The 18,230-nt window shown below is 51.5% G+C and overlaps 2 protein-coding genes across 3 annotated transcripts; both read left to right on the top strand.

Moving 5' to 3' along the window:
* Positions 1-542: 542 nt before the first annotated feature.
* On the top strand, positions 543-4,023 carry Naprt (nicotinate phosphoribosyltransferase). The gene is made up of 13 exons (XM_034516011.2): positions 543-1,001; positions 1,166-1,293; positions 1,377-1,459; positions 1,578-1,708; positions 1,794-1,909; positions 2,252-2,448; positions 2,523-2,663; positions 2,943-3,027; positions 3,126-3,206; positions 3,302-3,404; positions 3,483-3,637; positions 3,723-3,830; positions 3,926-4,023. The coding sequence occupies exons 1-13, from the start codon at positions 776-778 to the stop codon at positions 3,986-3,988; spliced, it is 1,617 nt and encodes a 538-aa protein (XP_034371902.1). The 5' UTR covers positions 543-775; the 3' UTR covers positions 3,989-4,023.
* A 1,544-nt stretch (positions 4,024-5,567) lies between these two features.
* LOC117718441 (maestro heat-like repeat-containing protein family member 6) lies at positions 5,568-12,653 on the top strand. 2 transcript variants are annotated; one of them, XM_076911532.1, is made up of 15 exons: positions 5,568-6,282; positions 6,486-6,581; positions 6,836-6,988; positions 7,171-7,325; positions 7,899-8,016; positions 8,208-8,392; positions 8,478-8,615; positions 8,744-8,858; positions 8,945-9,088; positions 9,168-9,341; positions 9,573-9,740; positions 9,980-10,099; positions 10,314-10,416; positions 10,505-10,570; positions 10,704-12,653. In XM_076911532.1, the coding sequence occupies exons 1-15, from the start codon at positions 6,160-6,162 to the stop codon at positions 10,931-10,933; spliced, it is 2,088 nt and encodes a 695-aa protein (XP_076767647.1). In that variant the 5' UTR covers positions 5,568-6,159; the 3' UTR covers positions 10,934-12,653. The 2 variants fall into 2 exon arrangements, with proteins under 2 accessions (XP_076767647.1, XP_034371892.1); XM_034516001.2 differs by having other exon boundaries at positions 6,162-6,581.
* The last annotated feature ends 5,577 nt before the right edge of the window (positions 12,654-18,230 follow it).

The following is an 18,230-nucleotide window of genomic DNA, read 5'->3' as shown; positions in this document are numbered from 1 at the left end:
GGGAAGAGTGACTTAGCAGACAAGAGCACTGGCTGCTCTTCTGGAAGATGGGGTTCATTCCCAGCACCCACATGGAAACTCAAAACCAGCCGTAATATAACTTCATTTCAAGGTTTCTGATGCCCTCTTCTGGCCTCTGGGCATACATCAGCCTTTATTACAAAAACTCATGATATACATTTTTTTTTTAAGAATAAATTTTGCTGTATATCCTTGGCTGTACCAAGGATATACCACCTGCCTCTGCCTTCCCAATGCTGGGGTTGAAGACATTTACCACCACACTCAGCATAAACTGTCCTAGGACATTGACTCACTACAACCCTGGTTGCTGGGTTGAACAGACATCCCCCGATGCCAGTGCTTGGCCTCCCCTCACGCCTGAAAGGCAGCACTGGCTTCTAGGGGCTCTTGGTTTTCCCTGTAGCTGCTCACAGCTGTAATGTAGCCCCGTTTGCTCCTCCCAGGTCGGGGTCAAGAGGCCAGGGTACAGTACAAGCTGATAAGCACTCCAGCCCTGTTTTAAATTGTTTGCTTCTAGTGCCACTAGTTGAGCTCCAAAACCTCTAAGAACCATTCACAGGGACAAGTGGCTAGCTGGAGTCCAGGACACTGGGATGGGGGTGTGCCAGTCCCTGCAACTAGCAGTATAGGCGGCTCGCCCCGCCCACTTTTGCCGGGAAAGGCCCTCCTTCCGCGTGAGTCGGTTCTCTGGACCAGTGCCCTAGCGGGTGGAGTAGGGCGCCATTAACCCGGAGCCTGTGTACCCTGCGGAATGGAGATGGAGCTGGACGGCGAGGGGCGCATGGTGGTGCGGCCGCTTCTCACCGACCTCTATCAGGCTACCATGGCGCTGGGCTACTGGCGTGCGGGCCGGGCATGTGAGGCAGCAGAGTTCGAGCTCTTCTTCCGTCACTGCCCTTTCGGAGGCTCCTTTGCCCTGACCGCTGGCCTGCAGGACTGTATGCGCTTTCTTCGCGCCTTCCGTCTGCGGGATGCAGGTAGTTCGGCGATCGGCTCTGGTACTCCTCTGACTGGAAGAGAACTCCCGCTCCCTCACGAACGAATCTCCCGTGCCCTCTCTATGCGCCCCTGACCTCTGAGGGCACTTGCACTTGCCTGGCCGAGCCCTCTCCCAGACTACATGTGTTCTCTATCGCTCCAGACGTGCACTTCCTGGCTTCAGTGCTACCCCAAGACACTGACCCTGCATTCTTCGAGCACCTTCGAGCCCTTGACTGCTCTGGGGTGACGGTGCGGGCTCTGCCAGAGGGTTCCCTCGCCTTCCCTGGTGTGAGTGCCCTGCGAGCTGGGTGTGTAGGAAGAGTGGGGTGGCCCAGGAGGTTCCACTGTGGAGCTGATCACTCGCCCCACAGGTGCCGCTTCTGCAGGTGTCCGGGCCTCTTCTTCTGGTACAGCTGCTAGAGACACCGCTGCTGTGTCTGGTCAGCTACGCTAGGTGAGCAGAGTCCCTGAGAGGTGCAGACAATAGAAGCGCTGGGGCAATCTAAGTCCTCCCCCACTGGGGCAGCTTTGTGACCCTCACCTGAGTTCTCCTGGCTTGTTATTCTCTACAGCCTCGTAGCCACCAATGCTGCTCGGCTTCGCTTGATTGCAGGGCCGGATAAGAGACTACTAGAGATGGGCTTGCGGCGAGCTCAGGGTCCCGATGGGGGCTTCACGGCCTCAATTTACAGCTACCTGGGTGGTGAGGCCTGGAAGAGTCTTAGGTTGGGGAAGGGGAGGTCCCCTCATATCGGGAGTCTCCTAAGCCTACCTGCCTTCTCACCCAGGATTTGACAGCAGCAGCAACACACTTGCTGGACAGCTGAGAGGTGTACCAGTGGCAGGGACCCTGGCCCACTCCTTTGTCACTTCATTTTCGGGCAGTGAGGTACCCCCTGACCCGGTTAGTATTGTTTTGTTTTGTGTCAGGGTCCCATGTAGCCCAAGCTGGGCTTGAAATTCCGATCCTTCTGCTTCTGTCTCAGTGTGTGCTTCCATGCTGGGCCCGATTTACTCTAGAAGACAGGATCTCAAAACCAGTTTTTACCCCAGCTGGAGTGGGCTGGGCCCTAGGGTGAGCTGGGCCATATATACTGGCAGATACTGCCCTGGGCACTTGATCCAAGGTTGCATGAGATAGCTAGCATTGAATGGCATCACCTTTGTCCTGAGGCCATGACATACTTGCCACTCCTAGGCTTCACAATGAACTCTAGAACCATCTTTTCCTGATCTCTTTCTACAGATGTTGGCTCCAGCTTCTAGTGAGGGCCCTGCAGTGGACCTGCCTGCCCGTGTAAATTCGTGGCTGAATCGCCTGTGCATCTACCTGGGGCTAGAGGAGCAGGAACCACATCCAGGGGAACGCGCAGCATTTGTGGCCTACGCTCTGGCCTTTCCCCGGGCTTTCCAGGGCCTGCTGGATTCCTATAGTGTACGCAGGTGAGCTGTGAGCATTTTATCAAGGTGGCCTCGGTAGAGCAACTGAGCCCCTGACCCCCTTGTTTTACGTGCAGGAGTGGTCTTCCTAACTTCCTGGCAGTAGCCCTGGCACTGGGGGAGCTGGGCTACAGGGCAGTGGGTGTGAGGCTGGACAGCGGTGACCTGCTTCAGCAGGCTAAGGAGATCCGTGGGATCTTCCGGACTGTTGGTGCTCAGTGAGTTCCCCACGAGGGGTATGGTGTGCCTGCTAGAAACTTCCTGGGAGAGTGAGTCCCAGAGAGATGGTCTCTCCTATAGCGAGACCATGGCCTATTTCAGGGGCAACTAAGCAAGCCCCGGGAAGGGAGGGAGGAGTAGGGTAGGATCACCAGGGGCTCTCAAGGGGTAAAGGCATGGCTAACCGGGAGGGAGGGAGGGAGGGAGGGAGCAAGGAAAGAGACCACAGTAAATCATGAGCATCTGAGAGGTACCCCCTGTGAATCTATTGCATGCAGGTTCCAGGTGCCCTGGCTAGAGACTGTTCCCATTGCAGTCAGCAACAACATTGATGAGAAGGAGCTGGCGAGGCTAGCCCAGAAGGTAGAGTGGAAGAGGGACAGGTGGTGGATAGTCTAGACGGCCCTGGCACCCTACAGGTGGCAGCGTGGCTCAGTGTCACTATCACTTCTCCCCCACAGGGCAGTGAGGTGAATGTCATTGGTATTGGGACCAATGTGGTCACTTGTCCCAAACAGCCTTCTATGGGCTGTGTCTACAAGGTAAAGACAATGTTTGGCCCCAGGTGGGACAAGTCTGGAAGATCGTGGGTGGTAGGGGACAGGGGTGCAGCTATCCAAATACCCTCTCATTGCAGCTGGTGTCTGTGGGAGGCCAGCCTCGAATAAAGCTGACAGAGGACCCCGAGAAGCAAACCCTGCCAGGGAGCAAGGCTGCCTTCCGGTTCCTAGGCCCTGATGGTAATTTCCTTCTCCCTCTCCTTTGTCCTTCTTCAAGTCTCCCTTCCCTCTTTGACATGTTCCTTGCCTCTTACATAGGGTCTTTGCTACTGGACCTACTGCAGTTGGCAGAAGAGCCCCCACCCAAGGCTGGGCAGGAACTGAGGGTTTGGCCTCGGGGGGCCCAGGAGTCTTGCACTGTGAAACCAGCCCAGGTGGAGCCATTGCTGCGACTCTACCTACAACAGGGACAGGTGACTGCCCCTCACCTGCGCCTTCACTTGGCTGAGCTCTGATCCGAAGCCAGCACCTTTACCTTCTCTTCCTCCTCCCCTGCAGCTGTGTGAGCCACTTCCATCTCTGGATGAGTCCAGAACCTTTGCCCAGCAGTCCCTGAGCCGCCTCCACCCTGCACATAAGCAGCTGCAGAGCCCAGCAGTGTATACGGTATAGTCCTATAGGTGGCCTGCCCTATGTGTCCCATGTGTCCCCTGCCCTGCTTCCCAGCTCCACCTGCCCATATCCCCTTCTTCTCTCTGCAGGTCGCGTTGTCTGAGAAGCTTCGGGCACTGGTGGACAGTCTGAGTACGCGAGGTCCTCTGTGAAAAAAATCACAAATAACATGACTCTGTTCCCACAACTTGTCAGCCATGTGTCATTAGTTCACAAATTTCTGAGACTCTCTTGGGACTTCAGGGCTGGGCTGGGGTTAGGAGTATGAGGAAGCACAGACCCAGTGAATGAAAAAGAGAAATAAGAAGGAAAGGAAAGGACCTGACTGCCCCTAGGTACGGTGGAGGAGTTTATTATAGATATATAGGAGAGCATAGCCAGGCATCTGGGAGAGTCCAGAGTGATCATGACTTCAAACCATGTGGGGAGATGGGAGGGGGAGGGGAGAGCACAGGAAATACAGCAGCCAGGAGGCCAAAGGTACAAAAGGAGAGCAGGTGACCAAAATATCTGGATTATATAAGGAAAAGCCTCTGCGAGAGAAGGGCAGCCCAGCCCCTGGGCTGGAGAGTTAGTTCCTGATAGAGGGTGGGATGTGTCAAGCCATACCCTGTAACAGGTAGAGACTGGGGGATGCTGGGAGAACCTGGAGGCCAGGTCTGCTTTGATATGTTAAATAGGCACCGGCTGCTTGCTCTCCGTTTGAAACTTAAAACCCTGCATGTGGGAAGGTAGCCATTGGGCTGGGCTGTGGGAACCCCGTCTGAAAGGAACCTCGGAGCCATGAGACAGAGGGGGATGGGTATCTTTATCTCTGTTTTGAGGATGTAATTATGAAAGCCTTCACCTACTACTAGAAGCAGATAGGGAGGTTCTAAGGTTGAGATGGGGTGTCAGAGTCTAATCATAGCCCCAGGCACTCATCTGCTAAGGGCAGTGGGTCTAGCTCAGGCTTTTCAGGCCAGCCCTGCCTGATCTATCATCAGTTATAGGCCAATTTGGCCTTGGGAGTCTCAGTTTCTGACCTAGTCACCAAGAAAGGAGGAGGAGATTTAATGAGGATCCAGGAAGCAGCCTCAGTGAGGGCTGGAGCTGCCTCAGGGAGGGCTGGAGTTGCCTGGGCACAGCAAGCCAAGCAACACTCCAGAGAGCCGCTCAGGAGAGTCAGGGTGCCTTAGGCACCCTACTATAGAAGAGACGCAGCGACCATGGCAACTCTTGTCAAAGAAAGCATTTAATTGGGGGCTTTCTTACAGTTTTTGAGGTTAGTTCGTGATCATCATGGTGGGGACAATGGTGGCATACTTGCAGGCATGGTGATAGTGACATAGGGGAGAGTTCTACATACTGAAAGAGACTCTAGCCTTGGCATGGGCTTTTGAAACCTCAAAGCTCACCCCTGTGACACACTTGTTTCAACAAGGCCACACCTCCTGATTCTAATCTTCAAACAGCGCCACTCCCTGGGGACTAGGCATTCAAATGCATGAACTATGGGGGCCGTTCGTATTCAAACCACCACAGGATGTTCAAGGCTTGGCGGGAGGCAGAGTTAGGGCTTAGGTAGTCTGAGGTACCGGAGCTGAAGAAGGTGAATGCCCACAGCTTGGAATAACTTCCCCATGCACTTCCACCTGCCCAAGTAGTCTGTCAGACTAGTTCATCCAGCTTCCCGGGCTTGGCGCTGGGCAGTGCCTATAGTGTGGTTGGGTGGGGAGTGGGGATTTAGGGTAGAGGTTGGGCCAGCCCTGGGGAGCATGAACCTGGAAAGGGATACAACTGGGCATACAGTGTACATACACACTGCCTACGCAAACACAGGGAAAGCAGACTCAGAGAAGGAGGGGCTGGACATATAGGGCATGAGACATACCACCTCAGGACCGGCAAGGATGCAGAGGAGCCCTCATCAACAGTAGTGGGCACTTGCAAACGTACTTAGGAAGCATCACCTGCCTCACCTCGTTTGCTCCACACCCCAGGCATTTCAAGTTCAGGAATGATGACTGTATCCGCCAACACCCATTCCTAGGATATCTGGCTATGTGGTCTAGCCCCAGCCCCTGACCCTGCTGAGGCTTCCTCAGAATGATCTAAAAACTGCCTTGGACCCCTCCCCCCAGGCAAGAGGGGGACAGGCAGTTGGGTTAAAGACCTTCCTCTTTTCCATAGTCCACTATCTCCATGGGCACTGGTGGGCAAAGCCAGACTATGCAGTGGCCGTTCCATTGGCTCCAGCAGCCAGGGCAGAAACCCGTCACAAGCCCGTGCTAGGATATCTCTGTGATTGGACAGCCAGCCACTAGCACATGCTCAGACACGCATGCGCGTATTTGCCCACGCCACCACGCCTGTCTGTAGGCCCGCCTGTCATTCCACCCAGGGCCTGATTCTAGGTCAGGTTTGGACACAAACTTCACTGGAAGAGTGGTGGCAGGTGCCTCTGGTAGGAACATTATGGCTGGGGGTGTGTGGGGTCGGGGCCGGGATGGCCCCGTGGGCTCCTTAACTCTGACAGCTGTAGCTGAAGGAATCCGGGCTAACCAGGGACAGCCTGCGGGACCCTCTTCTCCAGGACCTCAGGCTGAGCCCCAGGAGCTTGGACCTGAGGCTGAGCCCTATATTCAAACACTCACCCCTGCCTTTGAGGCCCAGCCTGGGAATGAAGTGGTTGTCCCCGCAGCTGGTAATGAGATCTGTTCCCCACACGATGCCCAGGAGCCAGCCCCCGAGAGACCATACCAGGTGAGTATGAGGGCAAATGCTAACTGACGCAAGGTTTGGCTGTTCACTTGGGCGCTAGAAAGACAAGAGGTACAGGTGTGCGGCGTGGGGTGCGTGTGTGAGGGCTTTGGGGAGTACCGGGGGTAAACGGATGAAAAGATCACAGGGGAGGAGGGTTTGTCGCCCTCTGACGATGGGAAGATTGAGGGACTAGGGATGATAGTTGAATCAGCCTGGGGACTTCAGAGACGTCATGTTTCACTATTTCTTCATAGGCCTTCCAGTATTCCTGGGAAGAAGGAACCCTTGCAGACCTCGCGCTGTATACAGCTGCGTGTCTGGAGGAGGCTGGCTACGCCGGGACCCAGGCAACAGCGCTCACTCTGTCCTCAGCCCTGGAAGCCCGGGGGCAGCGGCTGGAGGACCAGGTTAGCATCCCCACCCCCATCCTGAGAATTCTGCAAGCCTCTCTTCAGGGGGGAAGGAGAACAACCTCTACCACACTACCCCTAAAGGCTGCTCTTACGGAGTATAGGTGTGTGAGGTGCTGGCAAGAGTTTCCTTTCGAGGGCCCGGGCTCTAACTACTGACGTTTGTTCTTTTTACCCAGGTCCACAGTCTGGTGCGTGGGCTGCTGGCACAGGTGCCTAGCCTGGCAGAGGGGAGACCCCGGAGGGCAGCCCTACGAGTGCTGAGCGCACTGGCTCTGGAGCATGCGCAGGACGTGGTGTGTGCGCTGCTACCCAGTTCACTACCCCCGGACCGGTAACCCTCCTCGCCCAGCCGCGCTGCCCCACGCGGCTTCCTTCCCCCTTCCCGCTTGATTGCTTGATCATAGAATCTGGTTCCTGCAGCACCAGGCAGTAAGGGAACAGGGCCTCAGAAATCCCCTCCCCCTTTGCTGGTGTAAATCATACCTGGATTTAGTTTAACTCTTAAAACTCCTGTCTCTCTCTATCCTCTCCCTGCCACCTGCTTTTCAATCTGATGATGTGGGCGGGATAAGTAAGCAAGGTGGCTTTAGCACCTAGAAGCCTCTGGCTCTGCGGGTCATTTACCCCAAAAGTTATTTTTGGTTAATTCTTTACAATAATTAAAAAAAATGACGTTAGGTCTGTTGGCAAGTAGCTGACACAACAGGCCTCAGTGTAGTCCAGAGGGCTGCTGATCTCTGGGGCTGGCTCTGTTGTCGTCTGCATTCGTTTTCTCTGGGGCATGAGGTCACAGAAGGATAAAAGATGGTTTACTTGTGGAGGCTTTTCCTAGAGACGCACTTAGTGGTGGCTTTCCTGAGGATTCCGTGCAGCTTCTCTTCACTACATGGCCCTTCACCCCCAGGGCAGCCTCTGAGCTGTGGCGAAGCCTAAGCCGGAACCAGCGAGTGAACGGGCAGGTGCTGGTGCAACTGTTGTGGGCATTGAAGGGCGCGGCAGGCCCGGAGTCTGAGGCATTGGCAGTAAGTGGCTTGAGCAAGGGCATCAGGGGGCGTGGCCTGGCATCAGGGGGCGTGGCCTGGCCACCAACAGCCAAATGAGTAGGCTTGTAGGGGTAGGACTACAGATTTGCTCTGGAGTCACACTTGTCTGGGATGTCCTATACACATCTAAAATTGGCAGAATTCCAAGGGTGGGCTCACTTGATCTGCAGGCCACGCGCGCTCTTGGAGAGATGTTGGCAGTCTCTGGCTGCGTGGGAGCCACTCGAGGCTTCTACCCTCACCTGCTCTTAGCACTGGTCACACAGCTGCATGAGCTGGCTCAAGGTGCTCATTCCCCTGACAGCCCTAAGGTTTGGGACCCTTCTCACCGAGGGCCACCTCACAGACACGCCAGGTGAGGAGGTACCCTGGAATATGTAAGGGGTGGGACAGGCCTTCCTCGCACTCATTGTCGACTGCTCAACTGTTTGCACCTCCAGCTGCACTGTGGAGGCCTTAAAGGCCCTGCTCACAGGGGATGGTGGCCGAATGGTGGTCACATGTATGGAGCAAGCAGGAGGCTGGAGGAGACTGGTAGGAGCCCACACGCACCTGGAGGGTGTCCTGCTGCTGGCCAGGTGAGGAGACACCCCAGGACAACACAACAGGAGGAGGCTCCCTGCTGGCCAGGTGCGATGGTGGCATGGGGGAGGTGGTGGGGATGAGCTCTTCCAAGAGGAGGAAGAACTCCTTTTCCCTACTCCAGTGCCATGGTGGCGCATGCTGACCATCATCTGCGAGGCCTTTTTGCAGACTTGCTTCCTCGGCTGCGAAGCGCAAACAACCCGCAGCGCCTCACAGCTATGGCCTTCTTTACTGGGGTGAGCCTGCTTCCCAGAACAGTATAGTGAGGGGTGGCTGCCTGCTCAGACACAGAGATATACTGACTCTGTGTCCCTTTGCTTAGCTGTTGCAGAGCCAGCCCACTGCACAGCTCTTACGTGAAGAAGTCATCCTGGAGCGCCTTCGAACTTGGCAGGGTGACCCAGAGCCCACCGTGCGATGGCTGGGCCTACTTGGTCTTGGCCACCTTGCAATGAATCGTGGGAAGGTGCTGACCTGGTAGTCCCGGACGAGGTGGGTCCGAGGTAGAGTCTGGAAAGGTCCAGCCACGAGTCCTGTCTTTACAGATAAGGCACGTGACCACATTGCTGCCAGTCCTCCTCAGAGCACTGGGTGAAGGTGATGTGCGGCTCGTGGGCGCTGCACTAGGTGCGCTGCGGAGGCTGCTGCAGCAGCCCGGAGCACCCGTGAGACTCCTCAGCTCTGAACTGAGACCACGCCTCCTACCGCTACTGGATGATGTGAGCAAAATACTGCCCTGTGGTCCCACTGTTGTCCCCCTTGGACTGGTCCACAGATGCTCAGTCCTACCCACAGGATCTGCCTACATTCCCCACCCAGTTGCCTGTGGACCTGCCACCAGATTAAGGCCTAATCTGCAGCCCTGAGCAGGCTTCGTCCCTCCATACTCTGCACAGATCTCTCCTACTCTCGCTTCTTTGAGCTCTGACTGTATTTTCATACGCACAAAGGCTCGGGACTCAGTCCGTGCTTCAGCAGTGGGACTCCTTGGAACACTGGTACGGCGGGGCCAGCGGGGGCTCCGGTTGGGGCTTCGGGGACCCCTGCGGAAATTGGTGCTGCAGAGTCTGGTACCTCTGTTGCTGCGCCTACATGACTCCAGTCAGGATGCTGCTGAGGTCAGTGTTCTGTCCCCTATCTGTCGCATGCGGTACTTCCCCTCCTATTTTGTGGCCTCTCTGAAGGTTTCAAGCTTAGGGACAAGAACCTCAAGGACCGTTAGGTCCAGGTCTTCCCTTGGGATGCTATACTGAGCACCTCTCCCTGGGCTTTGCCAACCTTCTCTGGCCACCTTCCCTTTCTTTCTACCAATTGCCATCTCTTGGACCCCTAACCCTGCTTGCTTCCTCCATTGCAGAGCTCAGAGTGGACACTAGCCCGATGTGATCAGGCCCTTCGATGGGGCCTGCTGGAGGAGATGGTGACTGTGGCTCACTACGACAGCCCTGAGGCTCTCAGCCGTGTCTGCCACCGCCTGGTTAGTAGGGAAAGCACCGGGGTCTAATCAGCTGCTCACTTGTCATAGGAGTCTATAGTCCACTCTCCTTCAAAACAGAGTCTCCACCTGCGCTAAACATGACCACCATGTTCCTGTGAGGCCAGGCCACAGCCTTTGTTCATGTTACCTGCTCCAGTCCCTTGTCCATGAAGGACTGAAACTTTCGTCCTGTCACGAGCATTTGTGTTCCTAGGTTCAGCGGTATCCAAGTCACGTGCAACATTTCCTGAGTCAGACCCAGGGCTACCTGCGGAGCCCACAGGACACCTTGCGCAGAGCAGCCACTGTGCTGATAGGTGAGGCCACCTTACCCACTTAGGGCTCTGAGGGCTGGACTAGCGTTTTCTAGGGCTTTGCAGACCTCACTGTTTTGCTTTGGTACAGGTTTCCTGGTCTATCATACTAGCCCCAAAGGAGTCAGTCAGGACCTGTTGGACTCTCTGTTCCGGGGTGAGCACCAGATCTAACATGGGGTAAAGTGCTGGAGAGGTGGAGCGTTCTGAAGAGGAGTGAACAGGACAGAATGGGTGAGGGCGGGCCCCAGGTTCTTCTCCATTCCTCCTGATTTGTCCCTTTTATATAGACCTAGGACAGCTGCAGAGCGACCCAGAGTCTGCGGTTTCCTCGGCAGCACACGTGTCTGCCCAGCAGGTGGCGCTGCTTGCCCAGGCGCAGGTCCAAACACGCAGCTCCACTCTCTTCAGCTTCATCCACCACCATTCATACCCTACAAGGCCCCATCCACTCTACGAGGATAGTCCATTCCTACGCCGGAGCCTCGCAGGCCGATGGAGCTGCCTTGAACCTCGTTGAGCCAGTCCCGGTATCCAGTTTTGTGGGCACTGTCCATGCTGTCGCCAGTCCCCACTATAGCAGATCTGCAGAAGAAGCCTTACTGATGATGGTTACTGTGGGCCTGGTGCTGGCCACTGGTGCCCCTTGCCCTGTAACTATTTTCTATGTGCCCACGATGTGAAAACCGTGTTGCGGATGGCACATTCTACCTCAGGTGCCTTTTGTAGTCTTGGTCCATCTATTTATTCTTTGCCAGACCAGCCTGTCCACTCCCTAGAGTGTGCCCTTCCTAGGACTCAGTCTGCCTAGCCAGAGTCCTGTCTGTCATGGCCTTCCTAGTTACATCAGTAATCCAGCACTCCCGATTCTTCCTACCTCTATTCCCTACAGCTGTTCTGGCTTCTGTGCCCTTTGCTCAAGAGACATTGACCTGTTCTCCTGTTCACATCTATTGTCCCTACTCCTTTGGATAATCAATCCATTTCCTATCCCCACTCATGTCAGAACCCACCCATATAATGGTGTTTTCTAGAAGGTGTCTCTAACATCCCTTCATGCTGGAGAACTCAAGCCAGTATTGCACCCCTGGGTGGAAGCAAGCACTCCACACCCACCAGACTGTGAATGAGTATGTCATTACCCAACCCCTTGTACAGGGCTTAACTGGGATGGCATAGCTGGATAGACAGGAAGTGTCAGTCACAGGTGTGACCCCACCCCTCCAGGCACTTGCACAGTCAGCTTCCTCCACATAGAAGGGCTACAGTGGAATGTCCTCAGGCTCAGGGAGGCCCCCTCACAGGCTATGCACAATGTGCTGATGAGTGGGGGGCTGTTTCCCCACACTGTGGCCTCTTTGGGACAAGCATGGAATCCTATTTACATTAGCTGCCCTCGCACCTACAGGGAAGTTGTTCAAAATAAACTTGACTTCTTGGCAGAGCTAGAACATCTGTCTGAGAAATGGGTTGTGATGAGCCGGGCTTGGCACAAGATTGAGCTTGGCTTGAGGTGAGCAAAGCAGGCTAGGGAGAAGCTCAGTGATTGAGAGCACCTGTTTGTCTTGCAGAGGATGGGGGTTCTACTCCCCGAGTCCACATGGTGGCTGACAGCTCTTTGCAACTCTAGTTCTAAGGAACCTGAGACCCTCTTTTGGCTGCAACAGTCAGTACGTGCTGGTGTGCGTTTTGCATAGACATTCAGACAAGATACCCATAGGCATAACATAAAAACCCTCCCTTCCCCCTTTTGAGGGCTAAAGTCAGTATGAAGGCAGGACTCAAGTTTCAATAGCTTAGAGCAAAAGCTGGTCAGGGTCTGCATGGGCTCACCTTATGGCAGAGAAACTGCCAAATGGTTTGGGTCATAACCCCAACAGGACCACAGGTGGTGGCGCAGCTGAGACAGGAAGATCATAAGTTCAAGCCAGCCTGGGCAATTTAGTGAGACCTTGAATAGTTTGAATATGCTCAGCCCAGGGCACTATTTGGGGTGTGCCTCATTGGAGTGGGTGTGGCCTTGTTGGAGGAAGTGTGCCACTGTGGGGGTGGGATTTGAGACCCTCCTTTTAGCTGGCTGGAGTTGCCCCTTGCTTTCTTTGGATGAAGATGTAGAACTCTCAGCTCCTCAAGGGCCATGCCTGCCTGGATGCTGCCATGCTTCCTGCCTGCCTTGATGATAATGGACTGAAGCTCAGAACCTGTAAACCAGCCCCAATTAAATGCTGTCTTTTATAAGAGTTCTTGGTCATGGTGTCTCTTTATAGTAGTAAAACCCTAACTAAGACAGAAGTTGGTAGGAGGGCCTGGGTATTGCTGTGATAGACCTGACCCTGTACTTGATTGGAGGAATCTGGATTTGGGGACTTTGGGTTTGGGCAACAATGGACTGCTCTAAGTGGGGTTTGATGGACTGTCCTAGTAGAAATATGGAAGACATTGGTGCTGAGGATGATTTTAACTGTGCAGACCTGGCCTCATAGATTGTAATGGAAAAGAATGTTAGTATATGGCCTAGAAACTGCTTTTGAAATATTTTGGTGAAGAATGTGGCTTTTTTTTTTTTTTTTTTTTTTTTTTTTTTGCCATTGTCTGAAGAGTCTGCCTGAGGCTAAGGTGAAGAGATTTAAAATAATTGCTTTGACAAAGGAAGTCTCAAAACCAGCCTGCTATAAATTCTGTTTGATGTTTACTAAAGTTCACAAGAGCATCTTAATGAAAAGAAACAAGGTGAGGAAGAAAAAATACAAAATGTATAGTTCAAGTAATGAAGATGCAACAGGAAGGAAATAGAGCTGAGGCCTGTGTTCAAGGAGATAACCAGATGAAGGGAGAGGTGATCCCAGGGAAGACCCCACCCAGCTAAGCTTCTTTATTGTTTGTGTTTGCAGTTGAACAAGGAACAGTTATGTTAGGTGTTATCACCTGGATTGTTTTCATTTGCACTTTTAATCTGGAATGAACTACAATCCAGAAACGGAGGGCATAACTGTGATCCAGATCTTGAGACTGGATGACAGAGGATTTTGATCCAGATCTTGAGGCACAGTGGTAATGAGAAGAGTAGTATTAATAATTTAATAAATCCTGGTTCAGGGTTGCTACGGCCTCAATGGTTTATGTCTCCAGATGAAAGACACAGATAGAGCCTTTAGATTTTAATATGCCTTAAGCAGCACAATAGCTGGGCAACTGCCTAACCACCATGTTGTTAGAATCTACTCTGCCGATAATTCTGAGTTACTACTTACTATTTTCTGTGTTCCATCATGGCTGCTCTAGACCCAACTGAGCATGTCTCTGGGCCACGTTCTCTTGGTCCCTTTACATGGCAGGTCTGCTGCTATGACCTGTACTCTTCTCTGGCATAGCTTCTCTCCTCCTCCCTGTCTTCTCCTTGATGTCCCAATCCACCAGAAGAGGCTCCAACAGGCTCTCCTTAAGATCCCAGCCTTACATCTCCCTGACCTGACTTGTCCATTTTTCTGTATGTAACTGAAAAGGAGGGATTTGCACTTTGAGTCTCAGGTCACCAACTGGGACCATCTTTTGCACCTGTAGCATACTTGTCAGAAAGACTAGATCTAACCATCCAGGGATGGGCACCTTGTTTTCGTTCCTTAGCAGCTGCTGAACTCCTTATTCAAGTGTCAGAGAAACTAACCTTGGGATCACCTGTAACTGTCCTCTCTTCTCACAACCTGTCAGAGCGCTTAACTTATAAAGGCTTACAGACTCTACCTCCCTCCAGGGTTCTTTCTCTTCAGGTAGCACTAATAGAAGACTCCACCCTCACCTTCCAATCATGCCCCCCTGTTACTATTTCCAATCTTCTTCCTAGACCTAATACTAACTACTCCCTATCTCACTCCTGCACTGAAACTTTAGAGGAACTGTTAACTCATCCTTCACACATACAGGAGGGCACATTGCCTCAAGCCATCTATACCTGGTATACAGATGGAAGTTCCTTTCTACATGTAGGGGCCAGGCTTTGCCATAGTGTCAGACACCAAGGTGGTGGAGGTACAGGCCCTTCCTGCCCATACCACCAACCAACAGGCTGCACTCATAGCCCTTACCCATGCCTTCCAGCTGGCACAGGGACAATCCCTCACCAGCTACACAGATTCCAGATATGCTTTCCGTATCCTACTGTCTCATGCTGCTATCTGGGAGGAGCACGGGTTACTTGACACCAAAGGAGGATCAGTAACTAATGCAAACCAGATTATGTCCATGCTAAAGGCCTCCCATCTCCCCACAGCTATTTGGATTCTCCACTGCAGATCCCACCAGACAAATCACTCTATTGTCTCCAAGGGAAACAACCAATGTGATGAGGCAGGTAGAGCTGTGGCCCTTAGGGGCCTAGACTCATCTCACCTTCCCAAGGACATTTTTTTTTTTTTTTTTGGTTTTTCGAGACAGGGTTTCTCTGTGTAGCTCTGGCTGTCCTGGAACTCACTCTGTAGACCAGGCTGGCCTCGAACTCAGAAATCCGCCTGCCTCTGCCTCCCAAGTGGTGGGATTAAAGGCGTGCACCACCACCGCCCGGCTCCCCAGGACATTCTTACACTGCAACCCACATCCCCACCTACACCCCGTGACACTCATCAAACTCTGTCCTATCTTTACCAACTTTTTCATCCTAACAGTCAAGCATTGTCTTATTTTGTTAAGACCCACCTACAACCTACTCCTGAGGACTTAAGTTTCTTAAAATCTATCACTGCTTCTTGTAAAATCTGTCAGATGCCAGATCCCAACTCAAAGTAATGTAGCACACCCTTTCCTACCCATCAGGCTAGACCCTTCCTGGAACTGACTGGCAACTTGACTTTACCCACATGCCAACTGTCAAATGTGCCAAGTACCTCCTGGTCTTGGTGGACACCTCAGTCTGGGTAGAGGCTTTTCCCACAGCTAATAAAAGGGCTCAGACAGTCTCTGATCTTCTCCTCCAAGAGGTCATCCCCTGAATTGGTTTCCCAGCCTCCTTCCAGTCAGACAATGGTCCTAAATTTACTTCCCAGGATTCTCAAATTCTATCTAAGGTCTTAGACATCCCCTGGCATTTTCACATTCCCTATCACCCTCAATCTTCAGGTATGGTAGAAAGAACTAACCACTCTTTAAAAACCACTCTTGTCAAAGCTGTCACAGGAACATTATCTTGACTGGGTGAAACTCTTACCTCTGGCTCTTTTCAGGCTACAAGTTCTCCCCAAGCAGCCTCTCCTCATCTCACCCTTTGAACTCATGTATGAATGTCCAGTCCTAACTCCTGGTCTTTCACCTAAATGTTCTCCCCTCCCAGACCATCTACTCACCCCATTACTTTGTCACTTCTGTTCTCTCTTGTGGAACTTTGCTGATCACCATCTACCTCCACCACACACTGTCTCCTGTCCACTGCCTGTCAACATTGGAGACCAAGTCCTTCTCTCCCCTCCTGATCACCAGCCTTCACCCCTCTCTCCCAAATGGCAGGGCCTTTTAAGGTAATTCTTGTGGCCCCTACAGCTGCTAAACTTGAAGGACTCCTTCATTGGGTCCACCTGTCTCACCTCAAGCCTTTCATCTCTCCAGCAAAATCGACTCTTCTTCATACACATCGACCCTAACAGGACCATGCTGTATTAAGTTCCAGTGAACATCGAGTTTACCCACCTCATCCTCAATCCCAGAAAATGAGACTCCACTCTGGCAGCCGAGCTTGACCTCACTGGGGTAGACATGGGTTTCTCGTCCTCCCCCTGCTGCTTGTTTCCATCCAGGTCGGCCCTTCCATCTGAAGATTCAAGGTTCAAGAGACCCCGACAGATAAGAAACAGTCTTTCCAAACAGGGTCAGGAAACTGCTCCATAGCCAGATGCCAGGAACCAATCCAAATTGCTATCATCCCTATATCTGTTGTTCCATCTAAATAGTATGTTCTCTATACTTGCTTTTTCTTTGACCAGATAGAAGATTATTGTAGAAACTGGCCAGATGATTATGGGGGCTGCCCATATTGGTCTTGTCAGATACATATGCTAGGATCACGGACCAACCATTTCTTCTCCCAACACTGCAAGACATTCTTTTCTACATACAAGACCCAAGGGATTCCAGTTGTGGTGCTTCAGAACTGACTGGGGCCAGATGTCCTGACAGTTAAAGAAGATGGTCTTCACCGGTTCCTCCAAGAAGTTTGCTGTTTTTAGGGAACTTCCTGTTACAGGATTACCAGCTGCTGTCCACAGAGGAACCTGATACACAACTCTACCAAGTGGACCCTGATGGTGAAAGCCAGCTACTCCCCACAATGGATTCCACCCCTACACAGCAGGAACAAGTTGAAAGATACTGTGCCCCAACTCTCCTTTCACCATCAGCTTCCCTCTCTTTATGATAAGAAAAATGGATATATGTTGGTATCAGGCTCTGAATCCAGTGACATCACATCTAGGCGTCCCCCACATCGTTGCCAAGGCAACTGCCATACATTCCCAGAATCCACCTGGCTACCTCACATTTACCTGGGATAGGCTACCTCACTGCTCATATAAAATGGGCAGAAACCCCTGACCTCTCTCTCTTCTTCCTCTCTCTTCATCTTTTCTTCTATCTTCTTCCTCTACTTCTCCCCCCCATCTTTTTCCTCTCTTGAATAAACCACACTTGGAACCATTTGGGTCTGGTCTGTTCTAAGCCATGTGTGGACATCTATCAGGTTTGCCTCAAGGAATGGCCAATAGCCTTGAATATATATATATATATATATATATATATATATATATATATATATATATATGTTGCTTTAATACAAGAAGTTAAGAGTAGGAATCTTTCAGTGTTTATTATTCATTGTATAATATTTTATTAGCTGATCTGTCTGAAGGAGTTTTTTTGCAAGCCTTTGCTCTAAATAACAAGCTTTAAAATTTTGGAGTGCTTGTTGCTCCAGAAAAGATTCAAAGGCAATATGTTTTCAACATTTGAGACCTCAGTTAAATTCTAAGCAGAATGTGGCACAGAAAACTCCACTAAGAAAGGATAGTTGGGGCTGGAGAAATGGCTCAGCTGTTAAAGGCTAGACTCACAACTTAAGAGTTCAATTCCCAGCAGCCACATGGTGGCTCAGAACCATCTGTAATGAGATCTAGTGCCCTCTTCTGGCTTGCAGGTGTGAATGCAAAAAAAAAAAATCTGGTTTACTTTTAATGATTTTCAAAAGTTGTTAGGAGATATTAATTAGCTAAAACCTCATCTTAAGCTTACCATAGGAGAACTTGAACCTCTTTAATATTCTCAAGGGGGATGAAAATCCTAATTCCCCTTGACATTAGGATGAAGGAGGAATAGACTTGCAGAAAATCGGGTAAGCTGTTAGTTATCAACAGACACATTATATAGACTATGAAAAATTGTTGGCTGTTTGTGTTATGGCTCCTCATGTGCTCACAGCAGTCCTTTGGCAAAAGAAACCATTAATGTGGATTCATCTTTGTTCATCTGCAAGTAAAGTTTGAACATCCTATTATGAAATTGTCATTGTGTTAGTACAGAATTGTAAGATAGAATCCTGAAAGTACATTGGATGAAATGTTTATTCCTTATTCCAAATAGCAATTTAATTGGTTATTGGAGAATACTGATATTTGGCCTATTACATGGCAAACTTTTTAGGCAAATTTGATCATCATTATCCAAAAGACAAGTTGTTACAGTTTTCCTCTATGCATGCTTTTATATTTCCTGTAAATTTGCATGCAGCCCATAGAAAAGATGTTTACTGTATTTACAGACAGCTCATCTATTGAGAAGGCAGT

The sequence above is a fragment of the Arvicanthis niloticus genome, chromosome 13, assembly GCF_011762505.2.
Source record: "Arvicanthis niloticus isolate mArvNil1 chromosome 13, mArvNil1.pat.X, whole genome shotgun sequence".
NCBI classification, from domain to species: domain Eukaryota; kingdom Metazoa; phylum Chordata; class Mammalia; order Rodentia; family Muridae; genus Arvicanthis; species Arvicanthis niloticus.
Note: the sequence above shows the minus strand (reverse complement) of the source record. Positions and strands in the feature narration are given on the sequence as shown.